Source organism: Pholis gunnellus, assembly GCF_910591455.1.
Source record: "Pholis gunnellus genome assembly, chromosome: 2".
Classification (NCBI taxonomy): Eukaryota; Metazoa; Chordata; class Actinopteri; order Perciformes; family Pholidae; genus Pholis; species Pholis gunnellus.
The window spans coordinates 9,111,745-9,135,214 of record NC_136536.1 but is presented as its reverse complement, the minus strand read 5'-3'; the positions used below and the strand labels follow the sequence as shown (position 1 = coordinate 9,135,214).

At 40.8% G+C, this 23,470-nt stretch overlaps 3 protein-coding genes across 5 annotated transcripts in view; 2 read left to right on the top strand and 1 right to left on the bottom strand.

Annotated features, from left to right (window-relative positions):
* The window catches only part of acap3a (ArfGAP with coiled-coil, ankyrin repeat and PH domains 3a), a gene marked incomplete at its 5' end in the record, with an annotated part of 61,561 nt that extends 57,100 nt beyond the window's left edge, over positions 1 to 4,461 (top strand). For both annotated transcript variants that reach the window (XM_079179215.1, XM_079179214.1), the window contains one exon: positions 3,561 to 4,461. In XM_079179215.1, coding sequence (XP_079035341.1) covers positions 3,561 to 3,667 — 107 coding nt within the window. In that variant the 3' untranslated portion in view covers positions 3,668 to 4,461. The remainder of the gene's footprint in view (positions 1 to 3,560) is intronic.
* A 2,182-nt stretch (positions 4,462 to 6,643) lies between these two features.
* On the top strand, positions 6,644 to 15,074 carry hipk1a (homeodomain interacting protein kinase 1a; the record flags this gene model as incomplete). The annotated part of the gene is made up of 15 exons (XM_079183276.1): positions 6,644 to 7,374; positions 7,826 to 8,199; positions 8,297 to 8,420; positions 8,757 to 8,876; positions 9,611 to 9,697; positions 9,924 to 10,105; positions 10,226 to 10,376; positions 11,077 to 11,281; positions 11,442 to 11,560; positions 12,027 to 12,178; positions 12,294 to 12,446; positions 13,163 to 13,324; positions 13,428 to 13,612; positions 13,953 to 14,083; positions 14,670 to 15,074. Exons 1-15 carry the CDS (start codon positions 6,646 to 6,648, stop codon positions 15,072 to 15,074), a joined length of 3,279 nt encoding a protein of 1,092 aa, XP_079039402.1. The 5' UTR covers positions 6,644 to 6,645.
* A 3,255-nt stretch (positions 15,075 to 18,329) lies between these two features.
* sdf4 (stromal cell derived factor 4) lies at positions 18,330 to 22,930 on the bottom strand. 2 transcript variants are annotated; one of them, XM_079182026.1, is made up of 7 exons: positions 22,789 to 22,930; positions 21,669 to 21,985; positions 20,821 to 20,957; positions 20,536 to 20,649; positions 20,277 to 20,435; positions 19,354 to 19,529; positions 18,330 to 19,182 (listed from the first exon to the last, which is right to left on the bottom strand). In XM_079182026.1, the coding sequence occupies exons 2-7, from the start codon at positions 21,977 to 21,979 to the stop codon at positions 19,006 to 19,008; spliced, it is 1,074 nt and encodes a 357-aa protein (XP_079038152.1). In that variant the 5' UTR covers positions 21,980 to 21,985; positions 22,789 to 22,930; the 3' UTR covers positions 18,330 to 19,005. The 2 variants fall into 2 exon arrangements, with proteins under 2 accessions (XP_079038152.1, XP_079038151.1); XM_079182025.1 differs by having other exon boundaries at positions 22,660 to 22,853.
* Positions 22,931 to 23,470: the final 540 nt, after the last annotated feature.

Sequence of the window (23,470 nt, the reverse complement as noted above, 5' to 3'; positions counted from 1 at the left end):
CTAATAACCTGAGGATCTGTTGTCCGTGCGCGGTGGAGTGGAGCTCTTGTATTGTCATTGTGAGAGTCGTAAGAGGAAACTGTGAAGCTGCGATAACTTGTGACTGAGAGTAAATGATCACAGAAGAAGTATCATTTCTCTGTATTGATCGAGAGCTTGATCAAGTAAAGCTTTTATGTTTCATTGAAAGCTAAATTATGCACTTTTTCTTACCAACAGTGATTTAAATTTATTTTTTGCTCTTATGTCACAGTACCTTCCCTTCTTTTTGATTTTTTCTTTCAACATAAGTTTTAATGCTTTTGTTTTTAATTATGACGAAACGTCCAGAGCAATAGTGCAATGATTATTTCAGTACAGATAATCTGTATTTTTTGTATTATGTTTAACAACAATGCAGATGATATTTTTTTAAGCTGGATATATTTTGTTAGATTTTATTTGCTGAGCGCTCACACACGTAGCGCCAGTATTATTTTCTCATTATGAGAACGAGAGCCAGTTCTCCAAAGTTTCATGCTATATAATCTCTTGGAGTACTTCTGCAGTAAAAACTGCAGTAGAAGATGGACATTTTTTGATAAATCACAATAACCCAACATGTATTACTGTACATGCAGTATTTGTATGTTTAAAATGTTTATTTATGGTATTTTAATGTATGACGACTAGGCCGATATTAGATTTGTTCTTTGTTAATAGTGCATGGGTGGCTGTTGGCAGGTCTTCTTCAGCCCTGTTTCTTTCTGTTTCTTCTGTGCCCAGTGTATGTGAATATTTGACATTTATTATTGTTGAACAACGTTGATATCCATGTTATATACTGAGAAAACATGACAACAGTGCATGGAATAACATCCATGACAGACTGAACACCCATCTCTCACTGTCTTCCATTGGCTGCTTAGTGCAAAAAGCTTGATGACAATGAAAATGGCTGCCTGGCCGCTGCCCCAAACTGTATTTAATGATCCCGTTTATGCCCTGAAATGACGTCAGGTCTGTTGAGTTCTTTATGTTTGTCTCTCTCAGCTCACAGTAAATGGCAGTGATCCAGAAACTGTGGGTTAGAGTGTTGAGCGGCCCCGTATGAGACTGACCACTGCGTTGTTCACGTTATCTGAGGCAAAAATTTGCCGAAAGAAAAATATTTTTCCCAAAGATGTTGCTTGTCTTTGACAGATGCTATGGACTGTTGAGGTTTAGTTTAAACCAAAGACTACAGACAGTTTTTCAGAGTGCCAGCAAGAGTTTAGTTTTTTTCTTTTTACCATTTTACCAAACACACCCCCTGAAAATCTAGTTCTTGCTGACTTCCATTGGTGTAACTTCTAACCTGGCTGCAGTGATGTTCACGTGTACTCCAGGTCCCTGTGACATCACTGATGGGTGTGGTTACAGGTGCAGCACAGCGCATTTCTGACCGTTCAGCTGGGTCTGATCAGAGTTACCGTAATATTGTTTGCTTCACCCATTAGTGCAGCAGGTTGGGTTGTGCTATAAATGCGCAATACCTTTAATGCTGTACTCTAATGATGTAGAACAAAGTGAAGGCTGCTGGTTAGTGAAAATGGCGTGTGCTTTAGATAGATAATGTACAATCCTTACTCATTTTGCAGACCCACCTTAACGGTTTCTCAAAACTGACATAAGATAACAGAAAGAGCAGCTCACTCCCCCTTCAAAGCACTTTGAAAAAGTAGCCTTTTCTTATTGTGTGCAGTACTTATTGTGGTATAGCTTACAAAAATAGGAAGCAGATTTTATGAGATGATGTCATCACTGACCAAACAATGATTTGCATCAAGCCATTGAAGGATTATGTGTTGTACAGTACGATGTGTCTGTTGACTGTTGTGTGTGTGTGTGTATAAACTAAAAACTATTAACACTTTAACTGCTTGCTTCTAACATGCAATTTTTAACATTTTCTTGTATTTTTTCTGTCTCTGACTGTTAACTGTACAATTTCTTTTAATACTGTGCCTCTGAATATACCTGTGCATATTAACACTACCTGCTACCTATGTTTGGTTTTGACTCCCTTTTTTTCGTTCAATAACTCCTCCCAGTGTCTTCTGAAAAGAAAATAAATTAAAGATGTGACTAAAAGCTAACCTCTCCCTTTGCTTCTTTCTTCTTTGCTTTGACAGCCTTTCACCACATCTAACAGCATTAACACACTTCTAATATCATGCACTGCTGGTGCACTAATAATGGATCAAATACCTTTTCAAAGCATGACATGATAACGTGTATTACCTAAACTAGAATATGAATGAGTTTGTTTATGCATGGGGAGATTAACATATGGGTTTTTAAACATTTACAAGCAGTATACAGATAGTAATACATGGTTTGTAACACACAATGTTGTTGTTAGTACATTTTAAGTCTTTATTATCATTTTTATTAACTGTAATAACTCCACCTATCATCATTTTTCACATTTTTGGGACATTACAAGATTAATCTGAAAACTAAATGGCAGATTAATTGTTACTCATAGACCTAAATTAGTTACTTTGCTTTCAGAGAAATGCAGTGGATTAAAAACTACAGTATTTGCCTCTGAAATAGAATAGAGTAAATAGCATGAAATGGAAAAACTCAACTAAAAGACAGGTACTTCAAAACTCCGGGTAAATACAATACAATGAATGTAGCCTACTTGGTGGAAAGTCACTTGATACATTTACTCAAGTACTGTACCTTTGTACAATTATGAGTTTCTAGAACTTGAGTACTTCCATTAAGTGCATTATATTTATACTTCAACTCCACTACATTTCAGAGGCATCTTTTTTGAGAATTTTAATATTACAAAATAGAATCAATAATCATAATTTAATAATATATGATACATTATTCTGAAATGGGCCATTGTTCATAATGAATACTTGGTGTGTTAAAAATATTTTGATGCCAATACTTTTGCTGGAGTAAAAATGTAAATGAATGACTTACTGTCAGAGTATTTGATATTGGTATATTTGTTATCCACTGGTACTCGGTAACTTTCGCCTGTTACACACGATTCACAGGAGACATTATAGTTGTTGAGAAATACGTTAATAAATACCTAAAAGAATACTCTTACTTTCAACATTAGGTTTTATGAACCTCTAAATGGAAAGTTAAAATAAAGTGTTAGAAGCCATATCTATCCATTATAAGGCTTTTACTCAGTGATCTCTCCTTCTCTTTCTCACACTCACACATCACATAAACAGGGAAAGCAAGGAATGTTCATTCCCCCCTTTTTTTTAATTAGCCAAGCCTGGAAGCTCTCGTGGGACACAAAAGAGCTCAACTGCTTTTGTTATGCCTGTGGATTCAGCGGTTACCATGGCCACGAGAAAAGTAAAGGCTCAGAATTTAGGAAAGTTGAAAGAGGAAAGCTTCATGGTGCCTCGGCCCTTTTTTTTCACCCTTCCTTTCATGCATGGGGCTTTTTCTTAACTCCTCTGCTTTCTGTTGCTTGTATTGATAACTTTTATATAAAAGGATGTTTTGCTCAAGTGGCATTAATATTTTTCCTTTCTTTCTTTCTTCATCAGGAGACGCCACATACCTTGACATATTCCGAGAATTTTCCCACATGGCATCCCACAACCCGGAGAAGCTGAAACGAAGGAGTGTGCATTTCCGACACTCTTTCAGGTAGTCCGCCAAGAAGTGTCTGGAGAGGAGCAAGATTGTGTACTTGAAAAGTGCAACAGCCACTTTCCATATATATGGAGTCACATTTGGGGTTGCAGTTCAACATCACAATTAAACCTACCTGATAGAAAATGGATCATATTTCGAAATATTAATTTTTCTGTTTTATTCCACAGAAAAATCCACCTCTAAAGTGCATTTAAGTGAAGAAACTATTGCAATTTCGTATGCTGTTATTCATTATCATTTTTTTTTTTTTTTTTACAATAGCTGCATTATATCTGCAGAAGTCTTGTGCTGTTTTTAGATCCACCTTTTATTTTGAAATGAGGATTTGCTGGTCTTGCCCTCTTCAATGTTTTTTATTAGAATAAATCTAGCATTGCTTTTATACAGTGTTGAATGAAACCTTTTGGATAAAATGCCAAGCACTTGTGTTGTTTATTCTCTTTGTTCGTTTGTTTTTTGGTATAAATCATTTGTTTGCTGCATCGGTTTCATTATCTGATCAACATGTCTGATTCATTGAAGGAGTTTTTTATTATTATATATAAATACACTCTTCTGTGCGTGTGTGTAATGTATGCATTTATTCCCATTATATTTCATACCTAAACTTGAATTCAGCTACGTTGTAAGGAGTGTCATATCATTGTTACTCATCATCATCAACCTTGAAATCAGAGTGTTATTTCTCATGATGAGCAGTTTATTTCGTTTATTTCAGTTATTTTCGTTTTTTTGCATCGACTATGCTGGTCTAGTCTTCATAATGTTTTGTTTAAATGTACTTTGCAGTACCACTATGAAATGCAGTGCTTATGTCACTGTGTACATGCTGTAGAAGCAAACAAATGCTAATATATCTGAATGAACAGGAATGCAGATGAAAGATGAATGAAAAATAAAACATGGTCTGTGTTTTCACACATGCAGTAAGAGTTCTCTGTTAAGTTTTGCCTCATATCTGCATCACATCTCCATGTAGCTTAAACAACAGCGCCCACCAGTGTTAAAAGATGAGACCAGTGAGTCAAAAAACCCTGTTTTACTTCTCGTGCAGGAAGACATATACTGTTTTAAAGTCAGGTGATAGTTATGAAAATCCAGATTTAATACACACACACAACACCTTATTATATTATATGTCAAAAAATATATAACTTTATTCCTCCAGAGGGATATTGTTGTGCAGCATTTGCAGAACATGGTAAAGAGTGCAAATATATAGAGTGCAAAAACACAATCAAATCAATAAGAATACACAAAATATACACAATGCCAAACATATTAACAGTTAAGGATCCTTCTCGGTGAGTTGCATATGGATGCATATAATAAGTGATGTATGTAGCCCAAAATATCAAATCTCAAGTATGAACAAGTGTGCATTTCAATGATCATGTTCATGAGAGTTGTAATGATTGAAATGCTCAGAGATACATTACTTGCAATATTATGTATGTATCATTATCATCCAATAGTATAATATCCATTATTCTAAAATGATTCTGCATAATGACTTTTGGTACTTTAAATATATTTTGACGCTACTTTTGCACTTTTACTTTAGTAAGACTTTAAATGCTTTTAATACTTTAACCCTTCCACAACTTGCCCTCTGATGTAGCTGTTACAAAGTAGCATAGTACAAAGTAGCATACAATGGAAATATCCTTAGTTCAATTACCTCAAAGTACCTCAAAATTCCACGTACTTGTAACAAATATAGCAACTTGATTCCACAACAGCCTCATCTACTGATTCCCCTTTTATTAAAATAGGTTTAAACGGTGCTACAGTGTGTAAGTAATGAGTGAAACATGTAACAGTGAATAATAGACGATCTTTGGCTCTACCGCCGCGTCCGTTGACGTCCGTGTCGTCTCACCGTTACGTCGTCTCGGTACAAAGTACGGCGAGCGGACAGACCGTGGTGTAGATGGAGCCCTGTAGAGGCGAACGTGCTCATTATGATGCTATCTGACATTTCCAGTGACATGGTGCACATTTTGCTCGCTTGACACGCGATGTGACTTGCGACTTCGAGTCAGATGTGACTCGGATAGCTCGCTGTTAGCTCAGCCCTCATCCATCCTGCTGCAGCAGGCGGCTAACGGCTCCAGCTGATCCGCTGCAGCAGCACACAGAGCCCGGTGAGGACGTGATGGTGATGATGAGGCCTTAGATGTCAGATCGGCGTCGGTGTGTTCACTCATCAAATACAGGTATTGTCACTCGTGAATCGGGCGAAGCGTCGGTACTACCACGCCGGACTGCAGTTACCTGTGGCGTTCAGGGGACAGTTGAAGGGACAGGGGCCAAAAGCAAAAACCTTGACCCTAATGTGTGATCAAGGTGGGCCACATAGCAGGTAGACAAGGTGGAAGGACACGTATCAATGAACCGACACAGGCGTGTAATGGTGTGTTTTTCGGCTCGAGAGATAAGGGTCATTAGTCTAGAGCTGAGACAGTTAACACTAGTTAATTGATTAATCAATTACTTAATTAGTTGATCTGGCTCCACAATATTCTACTCTTTGAAAGGTTAGAAATAGCTGTTATATCTATGCTTTTTTGCTCCAAACTGGCTATTTTAAACATAATCAGTTTAATTAGGACACCAAAAGTATTATTTCAAATAGTTTTTACCTCAAAAGAATAATAACCTAATTGTTATTATTTAATACAGGATTGCACAATGTAATGTAGTTGCAGCCCCCTCCATGCTACACACAGAGAAAATGTATGAACAAATATTCAAAACAAGTGAATTAGAATAGAACTACTGATTGATTTTCTGTCGATTGACTACTCGATTATTCAACTTAATTGTTGCAGGTCTAGATCCATTTCACCTCTTGTTTGCATCATCCTCAGTAAAGGACAAACTCTTAAGTCCACCCATAACAACGTCTCGTTTATGTTTGTTTTTTTAGATGTCATAATGATGGTTGCGGCTGATCTTTAATCTGCAGACATGGCGTCGCAGCTCCAGGTGTTCTCCTCTCCCTCCGTGTCCTCCAGTGCCTGCTCTCGTTCAAAGAGGCTCAAAGTTGAGAACACCGCCTGGGACGTGTCCAACCAGCTGGGAGACAATGCTTACTACCAGCAGAGCCCCACCCAGGGAGCTGCACCCTCCGCTTCTGGCTCCAACTTCAACCCAGTGTACAACTCCAACCAGGTGCACCCACCGACGGCCGGCTCCAGGGAGCAGACGGTGGTGCGGGCGGCAGACAGCACGGGCAGCGTTCGTGGACCCTCCTCTTCCTCATCTTCCTCCTCCAGCCGTCGTGTCAAGGATGCAGAGTCCTCCTCCCAGCCGTGCGACCTCTACCACAAGCAGTACAGCTTGAAGCGGAAGAGCGAGGAGGTGGACAGCAGCGACAGCGTTCAGATCCTGGAGGAGCTCTCGGCCCCCGTGGTCTCAAACCGCACTGGTGGTGGAGGAGGGGGAACCGCCACAGCTCAGTCCATAGCTCATTCCACTTCTACCACCAAGAGCAGCAACTCCCACAGCGAGGGAGACTACCAGCTGGTCCAGCATGAGATTCTGTGCTCAATGTCCAACAGCTACGAGGTGCTCGAGTTTCTGGGACGCGGCACCTTTGGCCAGGTGGCAAAATGCTGGAAGCGGGGAACAAACGAGATAGTGGCAATTAAGATCTTGAAGAACCATCCGTCTTATGCTCGGCAAGGTCAAATTGAAGTGAGTATGTTGGTAAAAACTCCACAGAGTGGATATACAGAAAGCTGATCTGAACTTTTCTTGTTTTGCATAATCGATATGTTTTCATTTGACAGTACTAAGCTCAGAGAGTCCTTTCAATACAGTTGTTGTTGTCCCTGGAGCACCGACACTCTCCTCTATCCGTTCATATGGAGTTGTCTAGCTTGTGTTGAAAACCTGTGGACCTACAGTCAAAAAACTTTTACAAACAGCTTTACAAAACTGTCCTCAATCAAGTTCAGCCCAACTTATTCTGAAAAGCATTCCTGGCTAAGATATGTTGTGACTCTGCTTAAAGTTTGTGAATAAATGTTGTGTAACCTAAGTAATAAAAGCCTAGGGTTCAAAGGGTTCAAAAGAAAAGAAACACGGTGTTTTCTTCATTATTTATCTGTTAATGATCACAATATCTTCATCTTCCTCCCTGTAGGTGAGTATCCTAAGCCGGCTGAGCACAGAGAATGCCGATGAGTTCAACTTTGTCCGCTCATACGAGTGTTTCCAGCACAAGAACCACACGTGCCTTGTGTTCGAGATGCTGGAGCAGAACCTTTACGACTTCCTGAAGCACAGCAAGTTCAGTCCGCTGCTGCTCAAGTGCATACGGCCGATTCTGCAACAGGTCGCCACGGCACTGATGAAGCTCAAGAGCCTGGGTTTGATCCACGCCGACCTGAAGCCTGAAAACATCATGTTAGTAGACCCTTTGAGGCAGCCGTACAGAGTGAAAGTCATTGATTTTGGCTCCGCCAGCCACGTGTCCAAGGCGGTTTGCTCCACCTACCTGCAGTCACGATACTACAGGTGAGTACGTCCGCCTCAACTGTAAAGTAAGAGCTTTGATTAACGTGTACGTGACCTGCTGTGGTGCTGTCGTTTGTATGTTATGATGTGCTTGCAGAGCTCCAGAGATCATTCTGGGCCTTCCTTTCTGTGAGGCGATCGACATGTGGTCATTGGGATGTGTCATTGCTGAGCTGTTTCTGGGATGGCCCCTTTATCCTGGTGCCTCAGAGTATGATCAGGTCAGCGACAGCACGCTCACCAATATATCTACTCTAAAGTGCACTTTCTTTCGTCAATCAACAGCCTGTTAGCGTGTTTCAGTACTAATACATCTTTTGTCACCGATTTGAATAATTTAACAATCACAAAACATGTTTGTGGACACGTGACAGTTTACTGAAATAGTAACTACAATGTTTGCATGTTTTTGTGTAAACCAACAAGATCTCCTTCAGTGGCTGACACAATCGGCTCTCATGATGTTAACTGTATAAACTGCTCCTGAGCACAAGTATAGGTCACATGCTGTCTCAGGCGATCAACTGACTTTTTTCCTTTTCAATTGTCTCTCTCAGATTCGTTACATCTCCCAGACACAGGGCCTTCCTGCAGAGTACCTGCTGAGTGCCGGAACCAAGACCAGCCGCTTTTTCAACAGAGGCCCCGACTCGAGCTACCCGCTCTGGAGACTCAAAGTACGTGACTCCACAGAGATGAACGTTCCTGAGACTGTTTCTGTCATCAAGCGTATCTACACTACAGACTGTATACTATGTTGTTATACTAGGGCCGATACAAATAATTATATATGTGTGTGTGTGTGTGTGTGTGTGTGTGTGTATTTATATATATATATATATATATACTATTGATTGCAAAATATAATTAGATTAGGTTTTCCACTCTAGGCATATTACACGGTTAACGGCGACATCTGTGGTGTGATGAGGTTGATGAAGCTTGCAAAGTGAAGCAATGTGGTTCCTTTTTTATTGTCAAAAACTCACAAATGTTACTGTGAAATTTACGTTCATTTTATTCTCTAAATATTACCCTGCATAGATCGATTGGCTACTGAAACCGGCAGTTTTTCAGCAGATCGGCCAAGATTCAAAGCAAGTATTTGAGAGAAAAAAAAAAAATACAATAGTTTTAAATCCTAATCATTCAAGTGTTTCGATGCCAATTCTTTGGGACGATTCAAATTATTTTTTAGGACGGTGCTGAAAAAAGCCTGGAGCTTTGCTGTCAATTATAGTCCTTACAAAAAACAATCTGAATCGGCAGGTCAGACTTTTAACAAATTTCGAAAATATAGATAGGCCAAGAAAATTGCAATCGGTGCATCTCTTATTTCTTTTTTATCCACAGTGGCCCTAACATGCGGTCGTATGTATACTGAGGCTTTGCTGTTATTATTTTTCTGCAGACAACTGCAGAGCACGAGGCAGAGATGGGCATCAAGTCAAAGGAGGCAAGGAAATACATCTTCAACTGTCTAGATGATATGATGCAGGTGAGGACGGAGCCGTTTCATTTCAGATAAGCTCCTGCAGTTTACAGCCATATTGTTGGTAGAACTGGTCATTTAAAGGGCTACAAGGTGGGACAACTGTGTGTGTAGGCAAATAATTCAAGGGTGTGTCAGTCTGCACTTTTACTGTTGGGTACATTTTGATGCGATGTCGTTGGGTGCACCAGGAAGCAGTTTTGACAAACCCAGACTTCCTGTCGTTCTGCAGGTGAACATGACAAACCTGGAGGGGACGGACATCTTGGCAGAGAAGGCTGACCGGCGGGAGTTCATAGACCTGCTGAAGAAGATGCTGACGCTAGACGCAGACAAGCGGATCACGCCCATTAAGACGCTGAACCACCCCTTTGTCACCATGACACACCTGCTGCACTTCCCTCACAGCTCGCAGTAAGTTCAGGACCGAGACCGTAATGATTGCGGTGGCTGTGGTTCAGCATCACAGTGAGTTTTCAGGATTCCATCTTTGTTCCCTTTTTAACGATTTTTTTTTCATTTTTAATTTTACAGTGTGAAGTCCTGCTTTCAAAATATGGATATATGCAAACGCAGATGCAGCGCCTTTGAGAATGGCAAAAATATGTTTGGCAGCAACAATACCCCAAGTGCAGCCACCAACCTCACTGTCACCTTCAGTAGCCAACTGAACCAGCACAACCAGGTGAGAATATCTCTGATCTGCCTCATCGTGGGCTTCAATGAGTTACTCTTGTTGATCTCACGTGTTGCAGTTTATGTCAGTAGCTTTGTAAAGTGATGACCTCATTTATCTACTGTGTGAATGTGCTCATTTCTACGCATTGAATCTGATTCATCAGTTTCTTCATGTGACAGTGGGAGTCCCCAAAGACAAGCATTTCCATTTTTATTTGAAATTTCTGAAATTGTACCATTAATGAGTCTTGTTTCTCTATTACTGCCCCACTGATCATTCGTGGCTTCATATATAAGGCCCAGAGGATTTAATCAAATCAATCTGCATTAATGAATAACGGTTATGTTTCAGTATCATTCATTTCAATTAAATCACCTCTGCCCATAATGTATCTTCATTTATACACCCTTTGTACACTTTGATGATTGGGTAACAGAGGCAACTGCAATTGTTTTTTATTGCATTCAAAGATACTGTGAAGATCTTTTTACTGGTTATCAAACAGTCTCAATTTATTACTCAATCATCTATCAATGAGTCCTTCAGAGAGATGATAGGCTATTCCTATATACTTATTCTCTATAATGCTGTATGTAAATGAGCCTCAACATTCATGTGCAGATGGTTGTAAAACAGGCGAGATGTATCATTGTTCATTGGCATTGGTTACCATGTTTTCTGCATGTTGTGATACATTATGTTGCAGATGGCCTCGACGGCAGGCCAGTCCCTGTCCCTCAGCAGTAACGTCCCGTTGCTGAACTACCAGCCTGGCCTCTACCAGCAGGCCACCATAAACATCCCCGGCCTAACCCAGCAGGGGGTACCGCTGCAGACCAGACCCGCGCAGCTCTGCGCCCAGACTGAGCCCTTCCAGCAAACACTCATAGTTTGCCCTCCCACCATCCAGGGTAAGAAAGCTTCAATGAAAATATTGACTAATGATTTGACCAACCAGCCACTAAAGGAAATACACCTTTTACGGATATTTTGCTGTTTTTTGCAGCCAACTTCATAATCCCTAAATTTCTTTTATTCTATGTTTTCTCGTCCTCCATCTTTTCCTTGCAGGTCTTCAGACATCCAATAAGCCCTCTGGTTATCCAGTGAGGATGGACAACTCTGTACCCTTAGTTCCTCAGAACCAGTCGTCCCAGTCTCTTCACATCCAGCCCGGCATGCTGGCTCAGGTAGGAACCACTTCATGACCACTAGGGTTGGGCCATGTCAGTGGTGGAATGTACATTTATTACACTGGGCTAGACAAGCATTACGTTTAACTGCATAGTATCTTAATTACTCAAAATATAAGGTGAATAAAAAAGGCACCCATATTTTCAGCCAAAAACTGAAAAGTGTCTTTTAACAGGTTTCCTTCTGAGTCTTGACAAATGTAGATCTCTCTGTACAGGAATAAGTCTGAAAACAAGATTGAGATGGTGGTGTTAGGGTCTGCTGGATGTCCCGTGTGCGGGACAGAGACGGGAATGCTGGTGTTTGTCTACAAACGTGCTCATGATGCATTTTATTTTCAGGGTGACGCTCCACGCTCAAGACACTGCACTTTGTTCTCTTCTTAATGTCTCACTGCTGAGGTTTAAGGTTTTTGAAATGCAATATTTTATGATTTAAGTGTATGCATGTGTTTGCATACAGCAGGGCTGGCCAGCAGGCACACAGCAGATCCTCATCCCTTCCACATGGCAGCAGATGCCAGGCATGGCCATCCACAACCCCGGGCAGGCAGTGGTGCCCGAGTCATCCATGGGAGCCCCGATACCCGACAGTCAACAAGCTTCTGGCTGGAGGTGAGTTAAGTCTGACGGGACTCAGTCTGTCATAGCTTCAGGTCGGTCTATTATTACGATGAAATGGAAAGTTTAAAACGTAAGTGCAAGTTAAGCGTGTCCTTCCTTTTCATAGGGGTCGTCATGGAAGCCAATACGACGGCCTCAGCCAGCAGGACTCTGGTGTTGGCCGTCACGCTGCCTCCCAAGGCCACAACTCAGGGGCTGCTCACTCCAGATCCCAACAGGGAAAGAGGTCAAAGGCTCGACATGCAGAGAGCAAAGCCAGGTATCCTCTCAGAATCTCAGGGGGGGGGGGTGGGGGGGGGGGGGGGGGGGGGGGGGGGGGGGTGGGTCTTTTATAAATTGTGGTGATCCCTGGCTTCTCCTGACCACTTGTTCGAAGACAGTAGGGCTCCAGCGATTTTCATTGAAGCTTTAACCTACCTCAAAAATGTGGTTCCCAAGGCTACACCAAAACTAACATTGAATTGATCTACTAACAAGTGTGTCTGACTTGCCAAAGCCTGATATATTTTCGTCCTCTGTGCCATAGAGCTCTGTTATTGTTCAAAAACTATTAAAAACACATCAGTGAGCCACACTGTTGCACTGGGTGACATGTTCCTTCATTATTATGAATACAGTAAATACTGTAAATACTCACTAGAGCACAACATGTGGATTAATCCACTGCTGAAAATGTCCCAAACAAATAGACTATTTACTTTTGTTTGATTAAAGTGAGTTAAAAACCGCAGTGCTTGCTGGCAGACAGCATGGGGATGTTGGAATGTATTGAGGGACGGACTAACACATTGTTGGTTTTGGTCTTTGCATGATATCTTTTGACAAAAATATAAAATAACAAAACCTTGGCCTCTGCCGAATTAATGTAAAGTAAAGCGACATAAATAGGTGGCAGGTTACCTCTGCTGCTTAAAATGTTCAAATAGATTTAGCGTTTGCAATAAGAGCGTGATGGAGCATCTTCTTCCCCTCCAGGCCTGTGTCGTCGGCCACCACTGTGGTCCACAATGCTTCTGCTTTTGCTGGCGACCAGTCTCAGCCCATCGTCATCTCGGACACACCAAGCCCTGCTGTCAGCATCATCACCATCCACAGCGACTCAGAAGACGACGATGACCGGAAGTTCCCTGCCGCCTGGTGAGCTCATTTCCATTTTTGTGGAATTTTGAATTCTCACAGAGATAGCTTTTTGTTTTTGCTGAAATGTTTATTTGAATGCCTCTCTTATTCTCTCCTGTAGCTCTGGAACAAGCCAGAGGACCAACGTGATCAGCTGTGTGACCGTGCATGACTCCGACTCCTCCAACAGCAGCCCCCTGAGCCCCAAGACGACCTCACAGCCCACCAAGTCTTTGGCCATCGTCATGCCCTCTGTGAAGAGCCAGCCGGGGGAGAGCACAACCCACAAAGCCCCGGCAGCTCCAGGTCCTCCAGGGGCAGAGTTCCTTTAGTCTTCATATACATTCATTTTGTTTTTAATTAACTAGATGTGGATCCATTTTAGGTGCACTAATTATCAGCGCAGCTCTTAAGGCCTTTGCACAGTGGGGGTGGGACAAATAAACAACAAGAAAGGCAAAATACTCGCCTGCAAATATTATGTGTCTATTCTTTATCGTGAAAGCAACAGAAGGAGTGGATCTGGTCTGCTGCCTGTGGAAAGGCTTTAAGATTGATGGGTTGAACTAATCCATTTTACTTCAAGCAGCTGTAATCCATTTTCTTCTTAGTGCTCACAATATTCTGTCTGGTTTTGCACTCGTAGATCAAGCTACAAGTGGCTCTGGAAAATCCAAGAAAGGATCGACTCAGCAGTCCAGTCGGGCGGGAGATTCCAACACCGATCGCCATCAACGGGCCGCGTCCAGCAGGTCTCAGCCTCTCAATCTGAGTCAGGTAACGGCATCAAATGTTGCTTGTGTCTGCTCAACAAGTTCAACCCAGAAAGAGTCTGGTTCTGTCCCAAGAACCAACATTATCACCTAAAATGAAATGTGTCTACTTATCTTAGTACTTTATACTACTGACATACTGTACTTATTGGTACTGTACATACATATTCTACTGCACTGGTGCCACCTGCTTACTTACCTGATTACTTACTGTTTACAACCTGTATACTTCTTAGCATATATATTTATTTATGCCTTTTTATACCTGTACACATCACAGTATTTATATTTATTTTAATACCTGCATAGGGAGTTGTTTTTTATATGTCACAGTATATATGTTTTTATATTTATTTACAAATCTGCCTACAATCTGTTCTCATTATGTATATACATTACTCCATTACTGCTCAACCTGTTACATTACTGTTGGTTATATTTACTATTACTCTCCAGCCTGACTACCGCATTTCATTGATACCTCTGTGCCGGAGTAAGACGTGTTGTGGGGTTGTTGAGATCTAAAAATTCCATTGTCAACGACTGCCCACTCTACGTGTGGGTATGTATGACCCTCTCTGTTGTTTCAGGTACAGCAGTCTGTGATGTCGTCATCCCACGATCAAACAGGAAGCAGTAGTTCCCTAAGGCGGCAGCCCACATACCCTCCTCCCGTCTCGTCCCACTCTTCCTACCGGCTTCACGAGAACACCCTCTTCAGCTCAACCCCAAACCTGTACGCCTACCCGGCATCTGCCGCTCTGGCCTCTGTGTCCCAAGCCGTGGACCAGATGCAAGGTGACTCATCCCGCAGGGCGAGCGGAGCGTACTCTTCCCTGGCGCTGCTCCAAAAGAACGGCAGCCTGGCCCTGGGAGGGTCCGCTCCGGGACAGTACGGCAACCACCACCAACAGCAGCAGCAGCAGCTGGGAGGGCAGCCTTTCCACCACGCTGCTACTTACCAACGAAAACTCAACCAGTATCCCTACCTGTAAAGACTAAAGCGCTGGATGTCGACCAAATGAAGACCGAGACTAGAGACGAGCACAAGCTCATCACGGGCGGCTGTGATTAGACTTTTTAACTTTCCTTTACTGTCCTTATTTTTACAAGTTTCAATCATGGTCGTCTTTTTTAAATATCCATTCCAACTTTGGGGTTTCTTTTTGTCGCATACAGCGACAAACGGAGCAGTCTGTAAGTGTATACAAAGTGACACATTTGTTGTAGTGTTGGTTCTGTGCTCCTGTACCGCACGTTTTTAAATGACACAATGAGTATGAGGTTTAAAGTGCGGACTTTCAGCTTTAATTTAAGCACGTTTACATCCACATCAGATGAAATGCGTAGGAATCTCAGCCTTTTTCATACCTTTTTTTTTACATACTCTCCAAATTGAAGGGACCAAAATAAAGCTGAAAATTCTACTTCTTACAGACTGCAACGTTAAGTTGATTTTTATTTATTTTTTATTTTATTGTATTTGAAAAATGAGTATTGAGGAGAAACTGGAACTTGACTAACTGTTAAGCTGATTATTATTATTATTATTATTATTATTATTATTATCATCGTTGTCAGAATTATTAACTAATTGTGTAAAAGTTGCATTTACATATACACAATCGCCTTACTTAAGTCAATTTCTTTTGTCATTTTAAACTTTAATATGTCAAGTGAGATGTTGTATGTTTAATTCATGAATGTACTATGTGTGTGTGTGTGTGTGTGTGTGTGTGTGTGTGTGTGCGTGTTATCTGTTTTAAAAAAAAGAAAAGAAAGTAAGTTATGCTGTGTATAATAATGTGTCCTTGTGTTCGCTCTGTTTTAGTGCTGGCCTTTGACCTATTATATTTATATGTTTCGTATGTCCATCGATGCAGTACAGTTCAGCGTAGAGTAGGGTGGTATTTAGAGGGGACTGTCGTGTTTTTTAAAGTTATTCTTACGGTTGCATGTGTCTGACTTGGAGTAGCATTCAGGAGCGCTTCGTAAAAACTGCAGCTGCACTGATTTGAAGTGTCGCTCGCAGATGATGGGTTATCAATGTTGTGTCAAATTTGTACGACAAACACAAATGATATTGGGAAAAGTGTAAAAGCTCTTGTCTTGTGAAGTGATGTCTGTGAAGTAAAAGCGTGCGTCATCTGATTGGGTATCATGTCAAAGTCAAAGCCATTTAGAATGCAATTGTAAAATCCACAGTTATGCATTTGAATTGTGAATAATCAAATCTGACAAAAGATCATTTATAAAACATATGAATTGATGTTCAGTATGTAACCGCTTCTATACAAATCATTGGTTTGGTGATATGGTGGTTTTTCTTACAATCCTGCTGTGATGTGAAGTGCCGCGTTACATAGAACACACAATGAACCTTAAACCGTATATGCGCAATAAAAATCCTCTCAAAACACAATTTTGGACTCATTGATGATTGAAACTGAAGAATCTTCTCAAATTACACAAACGTCCGAATTAAATGCTGAATTCAGGATAATTGTTTCAGAGTTGATTCAGGGTTGTATCTAACGTCGTTTTTATCATTGATGAATCCTTAGGTCTAAAACAAACAAGGTGATGTCTACAAATATCTTGTTCCCCCCATCAGCCCAAAACCCTAAGACATCCAGTTTCTAATGATATAATACAGAAAATCCTCACATTTTGAGAAGTCAATGCCAAACATTCGCTGGTTGCAGATAATATTTGTCATTTTTGCTTGGAAATTAATCTATTGTATATTTGCCAATTCATTTTTTGTCGATCGACTTGAGATTGCAGCTTCTAAATCAACTGTTGCACGATTTAGTTCTATCGTACGTTACTCGAAAGCACAGAAGACAAAGAGCTGCAAACGGGGAGAAGAAGCAATAAGGATTTGCCCGTTTCAACCTTAACAGGAAAGGAAGGTGGAGAGAGTAAGGAAATAAATGAGACACCTGTGAGCTGTGGTACAAAAACAAAAGGTAATGAATATTACAGAAAGACAATATGAAGACAGTAGAACCTAAGATGAGCACATTCGTATGCCCTTGCTAAAACGTGAAAAAACAATTTGCTAAGTTTATTTATGTTCCCCTGAGTTCTTACGCTATAGAGGTATAATAGATCTTAATATGTATTATTTGTCCCTCTAGCTTGTTTCAATTGTAGCATTCATAATATTCACGGTTTCTTTTTTCCTGTTATCTTGCATATTTTTGTAGCGAGGAATGACTAACGAGCTATCCGGGTTTTCTGTCACTTATTGTTTAGATAAACAACTTTAAAGTGACAGGTTTGAGGAATACGATTATTCGCCTGTCTGGCACCCAACTCTCAGTCCAAATACTTGGGACAAACTTTTGCAGCGTTGCCAGATGTACGATAATTATGGTATTTGCATGATCATTATGAATTGATTATGAACTGCAGCTGCACTGATTTTAAGTGTCGCTCGCAGATGATGGATTATTAATGTTGTGTTAAATTTGTAAATCAAGTGTGTTGTGAAGTACTACGTCAGATAGAACACTCAATGAACCATAACCCGTATATATGCAATCCAATATACACCCATTTGGTGATTAATCTGTAATAGAAGTAATCGTCTCTGAAAATAACTAGAACACTAAAGAAACCCAGGTGCCATTTAATTGATAAGAAATATTTATTACCGGTACATTTGCAGTACATTTGATAAAGCTGTGTCACATTGTTATCGTAAATCTTATCTTACAATCCACGCCTGTAGCAGGATCCAAACAGTCCACAAACGTAGGGAATGTAACGCCATCGTCTGTCCATGCATTTGCAAACAAGTGAAAATGAAAGGATGAAACAAAAGCATTCCAAATGTAGCTTACAGGTAAATATAACGAAGAGTGAGCCATCACACAAAGACCACCCTCTTATACAGCAATTAAGCAAAAACAAGAGATCTTTAAAGATGCAGCTGATCCAAATCATACAGGTCAAATAAATAAATTCCTCTTTATCCACATCCTTAATAACAGCACGAAGCTAGATCGCTTTTAGTCAAGATCCAAACAATAGGCCTTTACATCCAGGAGACGTTCGGACCCGACACGTGTGAATCGAATTATGCTGACACCTGTGCTTTTCCTTCAATAAGTCAAAATGTCTGCAGGGGGGAAAAAAAAGGTACATTGTTCTCATACAATGCAGTGACAATACATTTTTAATGAAAGTTTGTGCCAAGAAGTATCACTGTCCGTTATTGAGGCAGTTTTTAAAAGTTATGCTTCTACTTTATTTATTTTTTTACCCTGTTGCAAGTAGGACGGATACTATCTCTAACAGAAACTAGTGGGATTGTACGCCACTAATGACTAAATCACCTTTGAATGTAGGCTAATTTTGGTGTGCGCCACCATATAATGATATCTCTATAAAGGGCTTTTCCATGTAGCAGCATTATATATATATATATGTATATATATATATATTTTCTTATCTTTTCTCTGTTGCCAGAGGCATCGGTATGGGACAATGAATATTTACACTGTGTACAGAACCGCCAGCTAAAAAGAGAGATCCTGCAGAACAAACGGTGTTATCGCCTCGCTGCACAGTCTCTCTCACCACTAACGACAATATCTAGTCAGGGTTAAAATTCCTCATATACACACATTTCACACAAAAACTTTTGGAGCCCAACATTTAAAAAACAAAAAAGGTCCAATGGCACACAGAAGGCAGACCATGTTAACTCTGATGGCGGGCAGACGGTCCAGGGCTGAAGGAAGGAAGGATGCATTAATTGGAGTCAGCAGTGAAAGAGGCCGTTGAGACTTTTAAACACAGAATTGCACACTAGAACCTCCTATCATTAGTCCCCCCCCCCCCCCCCCCCCCCAGCTTGTCCCTGAAGCAGATGTAGGAAGTCGCCCCGCTTTGCTGAGAGGGAAAGTATGTCCCTCAGAACTCCTCGTGAACATTTCTGGCGTAATCCATGAGCTTGCTGCCCGTGAAGTATTGGCTATACTTGAGAATCTCGTCCAGCTCCAAATTATGATTCTGGTTTTCATCGGCGACGGCGATCATCTGCTTGGCCTCGTTCAGAGCGTTGTGCTCGTTCATTGGGTCCATGTACTCCTGTGCGCCACACAAGAAGAAAAGAAAAGTCAGTGGTGATCAAAATTGCATTTATGACAGGGTTGGCTTATACTTTACTAGATGCTGAATCGAAAACCTCAAACAACAAACGTAAAGTATCAAAAAATATAGGGATCAATCGAACAAGACTTGTGCTTTTTCCTTGCTCACCTCCAGTTCCTCCATGGTTATAATGCCGTCACGGTTGGAATCGATGACGTCTTCAAACTCCTTCTTCCTCTCTCGTACCCAGTCATCATCGATGTCCTGAGCCTGCTGGTTCTCCACGGTGCCCACAGGTAGAGAGATGAACTCTGACAGCGTCAATCTCTTATCGCCATCCTGGTCTACAAGCAAAGCAACAACATTTAACCCTGCATCGGTTAAATACATGTTCTTAATGGGACCCATCACGGAACAATGCATATTAAAAAAAAAAAAACACAGATCCACTGTTCTATTTATTACATAAACAGATGAGATAACTTAACGGTGTTACCCAGAGTTACATTTACAGAAATTGGCTCCAAACCAGGTCACCTCATGAGGTTGGCAACAGAAGAGATATTTCACAATGCAACACATAAAGTGCCATCTGAAATATCTTAAAATAAAGCTGCTATAAACAATATTTATATATTATCAATTCACAAAATAACTGTTTTGGTTTTACAGCCTTTACAGCTGTTTTTATTCACTCTCACCAGCATCAATTACAGCAGCAGCTATTTTTAGCGTAAAAGCTCTAAAAGCCCACTGAGCATGACCGACTCTGCATCATGCTTCAGACAGACTGAAGTTTGAGGCTATAGCACGTCTACTGAGTGGAGAATTTAACAGTTTAAGAGGCAGATGTTTCCCTGAGAAATGAGCTAACTATGATAAAAACTGAGCTGATATGCCTTTTCGATATTGAACTCTTAATGCTAACGTTGCTATGCGTTTACTGGGATGTGTAAATAAGCTGCAGTTTGCTAACAAGTTCTCCATATCAACCTAAAAAGGTACAACATGTCAAGGTTGTCTTAAAAAAATAGTTTGCAAATGTTTGACAATGATGCTCACGATTCAGGTATTGGGGAAGCAAACTGTACCTAAGTCGCGCACAATCTCCTTGACCATGTACTTGAGCATTCCTCTGCTGTGCTCCGGGTGAAGGAACGACAGGAACTCCTGCTCATTCAGCAGCTGGTCAGATGGAGGGTTGTCGGCCTGAAACCAGCGGTCCTTCAAGCTTTCCAGAACCTCCTGAGCTGCAACGGTGACAAACTTTCAAATTGCGGCACATATTCTGGGATATATTCTTAAAAAAAAAAAAAGATTACAACATATTCCATATTGTTCTACACTTACTTTCCTCATCCAGTTTCAGATCCTCGTTATTCTTTATTTTCAGAGCAATCTCCTTCTCAATGAAACCTTTGCTGGCCAAAAATTTGACTCTGTATTCATCCCACGTCACATGACCTGTGGACAAAGCATGCATTGAGGATTTGGGTTTATTACTTAGTTTACGACACACTGTTGCAACATGGCCACAGGCCTGAACGGGTTGAAAAAGGTCAGCATGCTTTGCATTATAATTGGATGTCTGTCTGTCTGTCTCTCTCTCTCTCTCTCTCTCTCTCTCTCTCTCACCGTCACCGTCGGGGTCAACAGCACGGAAACTGTTCTTGTTCTCCACCATGGCCTCCTGATAGTGCTCCTCCGTCTTCTCCATAATCCAGCGCTGCATCTCCTTGGCGCTAACACTCTTGTCCTTGTTGAAATCAACTCTGTGAGGAAAAGTTGCTAATTTAGCTTATTTAACATTTGCACAGTGATTAAACGACTACCATCTGTAATGAGCCATATCACCGGTTTGGCTCGTGTCCAATCGGGTGCTTTTGTTTAAACTGGCCAAGCACCAACACCTTTTTAACGTCGACATGTCTTTACCATTTAAGGTAAAATAAAGGAAGCAGGAGGGGGGGGGGGGGCGTGTGAAGTCATGCTGAAGGATAATATCAAAATATGGAGCGGCCTTCTTCCTTCGCCGTTATTCTCTGCTGTAACAATGGCAGCTTGCGTTGGAAAGTTAAACTATGCAGAGACATATTTACATAACTAACTTACATAACAGCCTCAGTGCATTCTCACTTTCAATGCAGGAATTCTGATGTTTTGCCTCATGTGTGTTCTGAGGTGAAAGCTTGTTTTTCCTTATCTGGATTTTAAGAAAGAGGATGTGTCGTAATATTGGGGTTTCCACAATACTCTTGCTCTCATTCTGTGTTTTGCAATACTTCAGCTTCTCAGTGGTAAGTGTAGTTATCACAGAATATGGGTTATTTTTATACATAGCACCTCTCTTTGCTGGTCTCTAGACACGGACTTATAGCTGGTGAATCCTGAAGAACCTGATCACTAATCAGCATCTAGGCTCAAGCAACCAGTTCAAGAATGCTGTAGCTCCTGGCTGAGATTTAAAAGATGACGAGTCTTACTTGGTGAAGATTTCAATCAGCTTCTTCCTGTTCCTCCTTGGCTCAGAGTCCTCCTCGAACTCCTCGATGTCTTTCCCCAGGAAAACCTCCTGGTGGAAGTCCCTATTGAGGTGGCCGTCCAGCTCCATCTTCATCCCGTTCAGGTGGTCGGCGGGGAGAATCTCGTTGTCGTCCTTGCCGGCTGCAGACTTATCTTTTGCGCTTGATATGTTGGCCGGCCGTGCGCTCACATCCATGGCGTTGAGCAGGATGTAGAAGAGCAGAGACGCTGCCAGGAGGTTTGTGCTCCACAGCTTCCTCCAAACAGCCATGTTTGCCTGCAGAAGGGTAAAAGTAACATCAAGCTAAGTTAGCGAAGGCAAAATTATTTTGATCATCAAGCACAACTTGAGTTCCGAGTAAATGATACATTTGCATGACACTTCCGCGAATGCATCACGCCCACTGGATATTCCAGTTCACTACACAGCAGTTAATTATAGATCTTTGAGAGGGCGACTCATGGAGATCAAACCAGCCAACAAATACCTAAAGAAATCAAGGAATACACAAATATGAGCAGCCAACAGCAAAGTAAATAGCATAAATACACACTAGCTATTGAATCTAAGAAATATAAATAAATCCCGGTTTGATAATTAATAAATAATTATAATACAAACCTGAGATGTTGTGTAACGCAACACAAGTTACGATGATTTAGTAGTCAACCCGTAAACCTTCACGTTAATATTCACATTGTCCACTTAAATATTATTCACCAGCACGGAATCACAACATAATAAACAATTATAATAAAGTTATATAACGGCCCCTTCACGTAAATAACCGTTTGCTCGTGTATTTAGGCTCGTCACGTCATTTAAAATAGTTTTAAACCGTAGAACGCATTTGACTGTGTTAGCTAAGTGGCTAACACAAGCAAGCTAACGTTAATAAATCATTATTAAAGTTAACGCTACATGGTATACAAAGAGACGATGCGACCAACCTGTCAAGCACGATGACTTAAAGCGAGACTGGGCGGTTCGTTCAAAAGATTTCGGATCCTGAGAGATGACTGTAAGTAAGCAACATTACCAGCTGGCTAATGTTAGCTTCACTTCCTAGTCAAACAGACCTGCAGTGGTTTCCAGTCAGCTGTCAGACTCCACTTCCTGTACACGTGGCCTCCCAAAACACGCCGACTCCAAAATGTGGGAGGACTCTAAAAACTCCACTGACGGTCTGCAGGTCGGGCTGTAATTGTTCTCTCTCTAATGTTCCAGTTAATTCACTTAAGCTGTCAGTTGGTCTGGTCACTGACTAGTTGCTAACGTTGCTATTAATTTTTATTTTGTTAAGCTAACCACATTCACAAGGATAACTTCCGAGCAGCGCTTTCAAAGTAAAATCTGTGTGTTGTCGAGAAGTTTTAGTTTTGGAGAGTAGCGTCTACAGTTTCCAGGCGATAACAGAAAAAAAAAAATGGATATATATATATTTATTTACTTAAAAGTAAATAATGGATAAAATGGTGAAACAAATAAAAACAAATGGAGAATTGTTTTAAATTATTAGATAAAAGTAATGGATGCTGGTTCAGGTAACGCTAATGGATATATAAAAATGGATACATAGTGGAATTGAATCAATGAATAAAAAGGTGAATTAGCTGAAAAGAAATATATACATGTAATTAGCTAAAGTAGCAAAAATAGTTAGATCAAATTATTTTAATTTTTGAAGTATTTGATGGTACAAAACACTGACTAGAGAAAAACTGAGCTGCAAAAAAGACACATGAAATATAAAAGCAAACA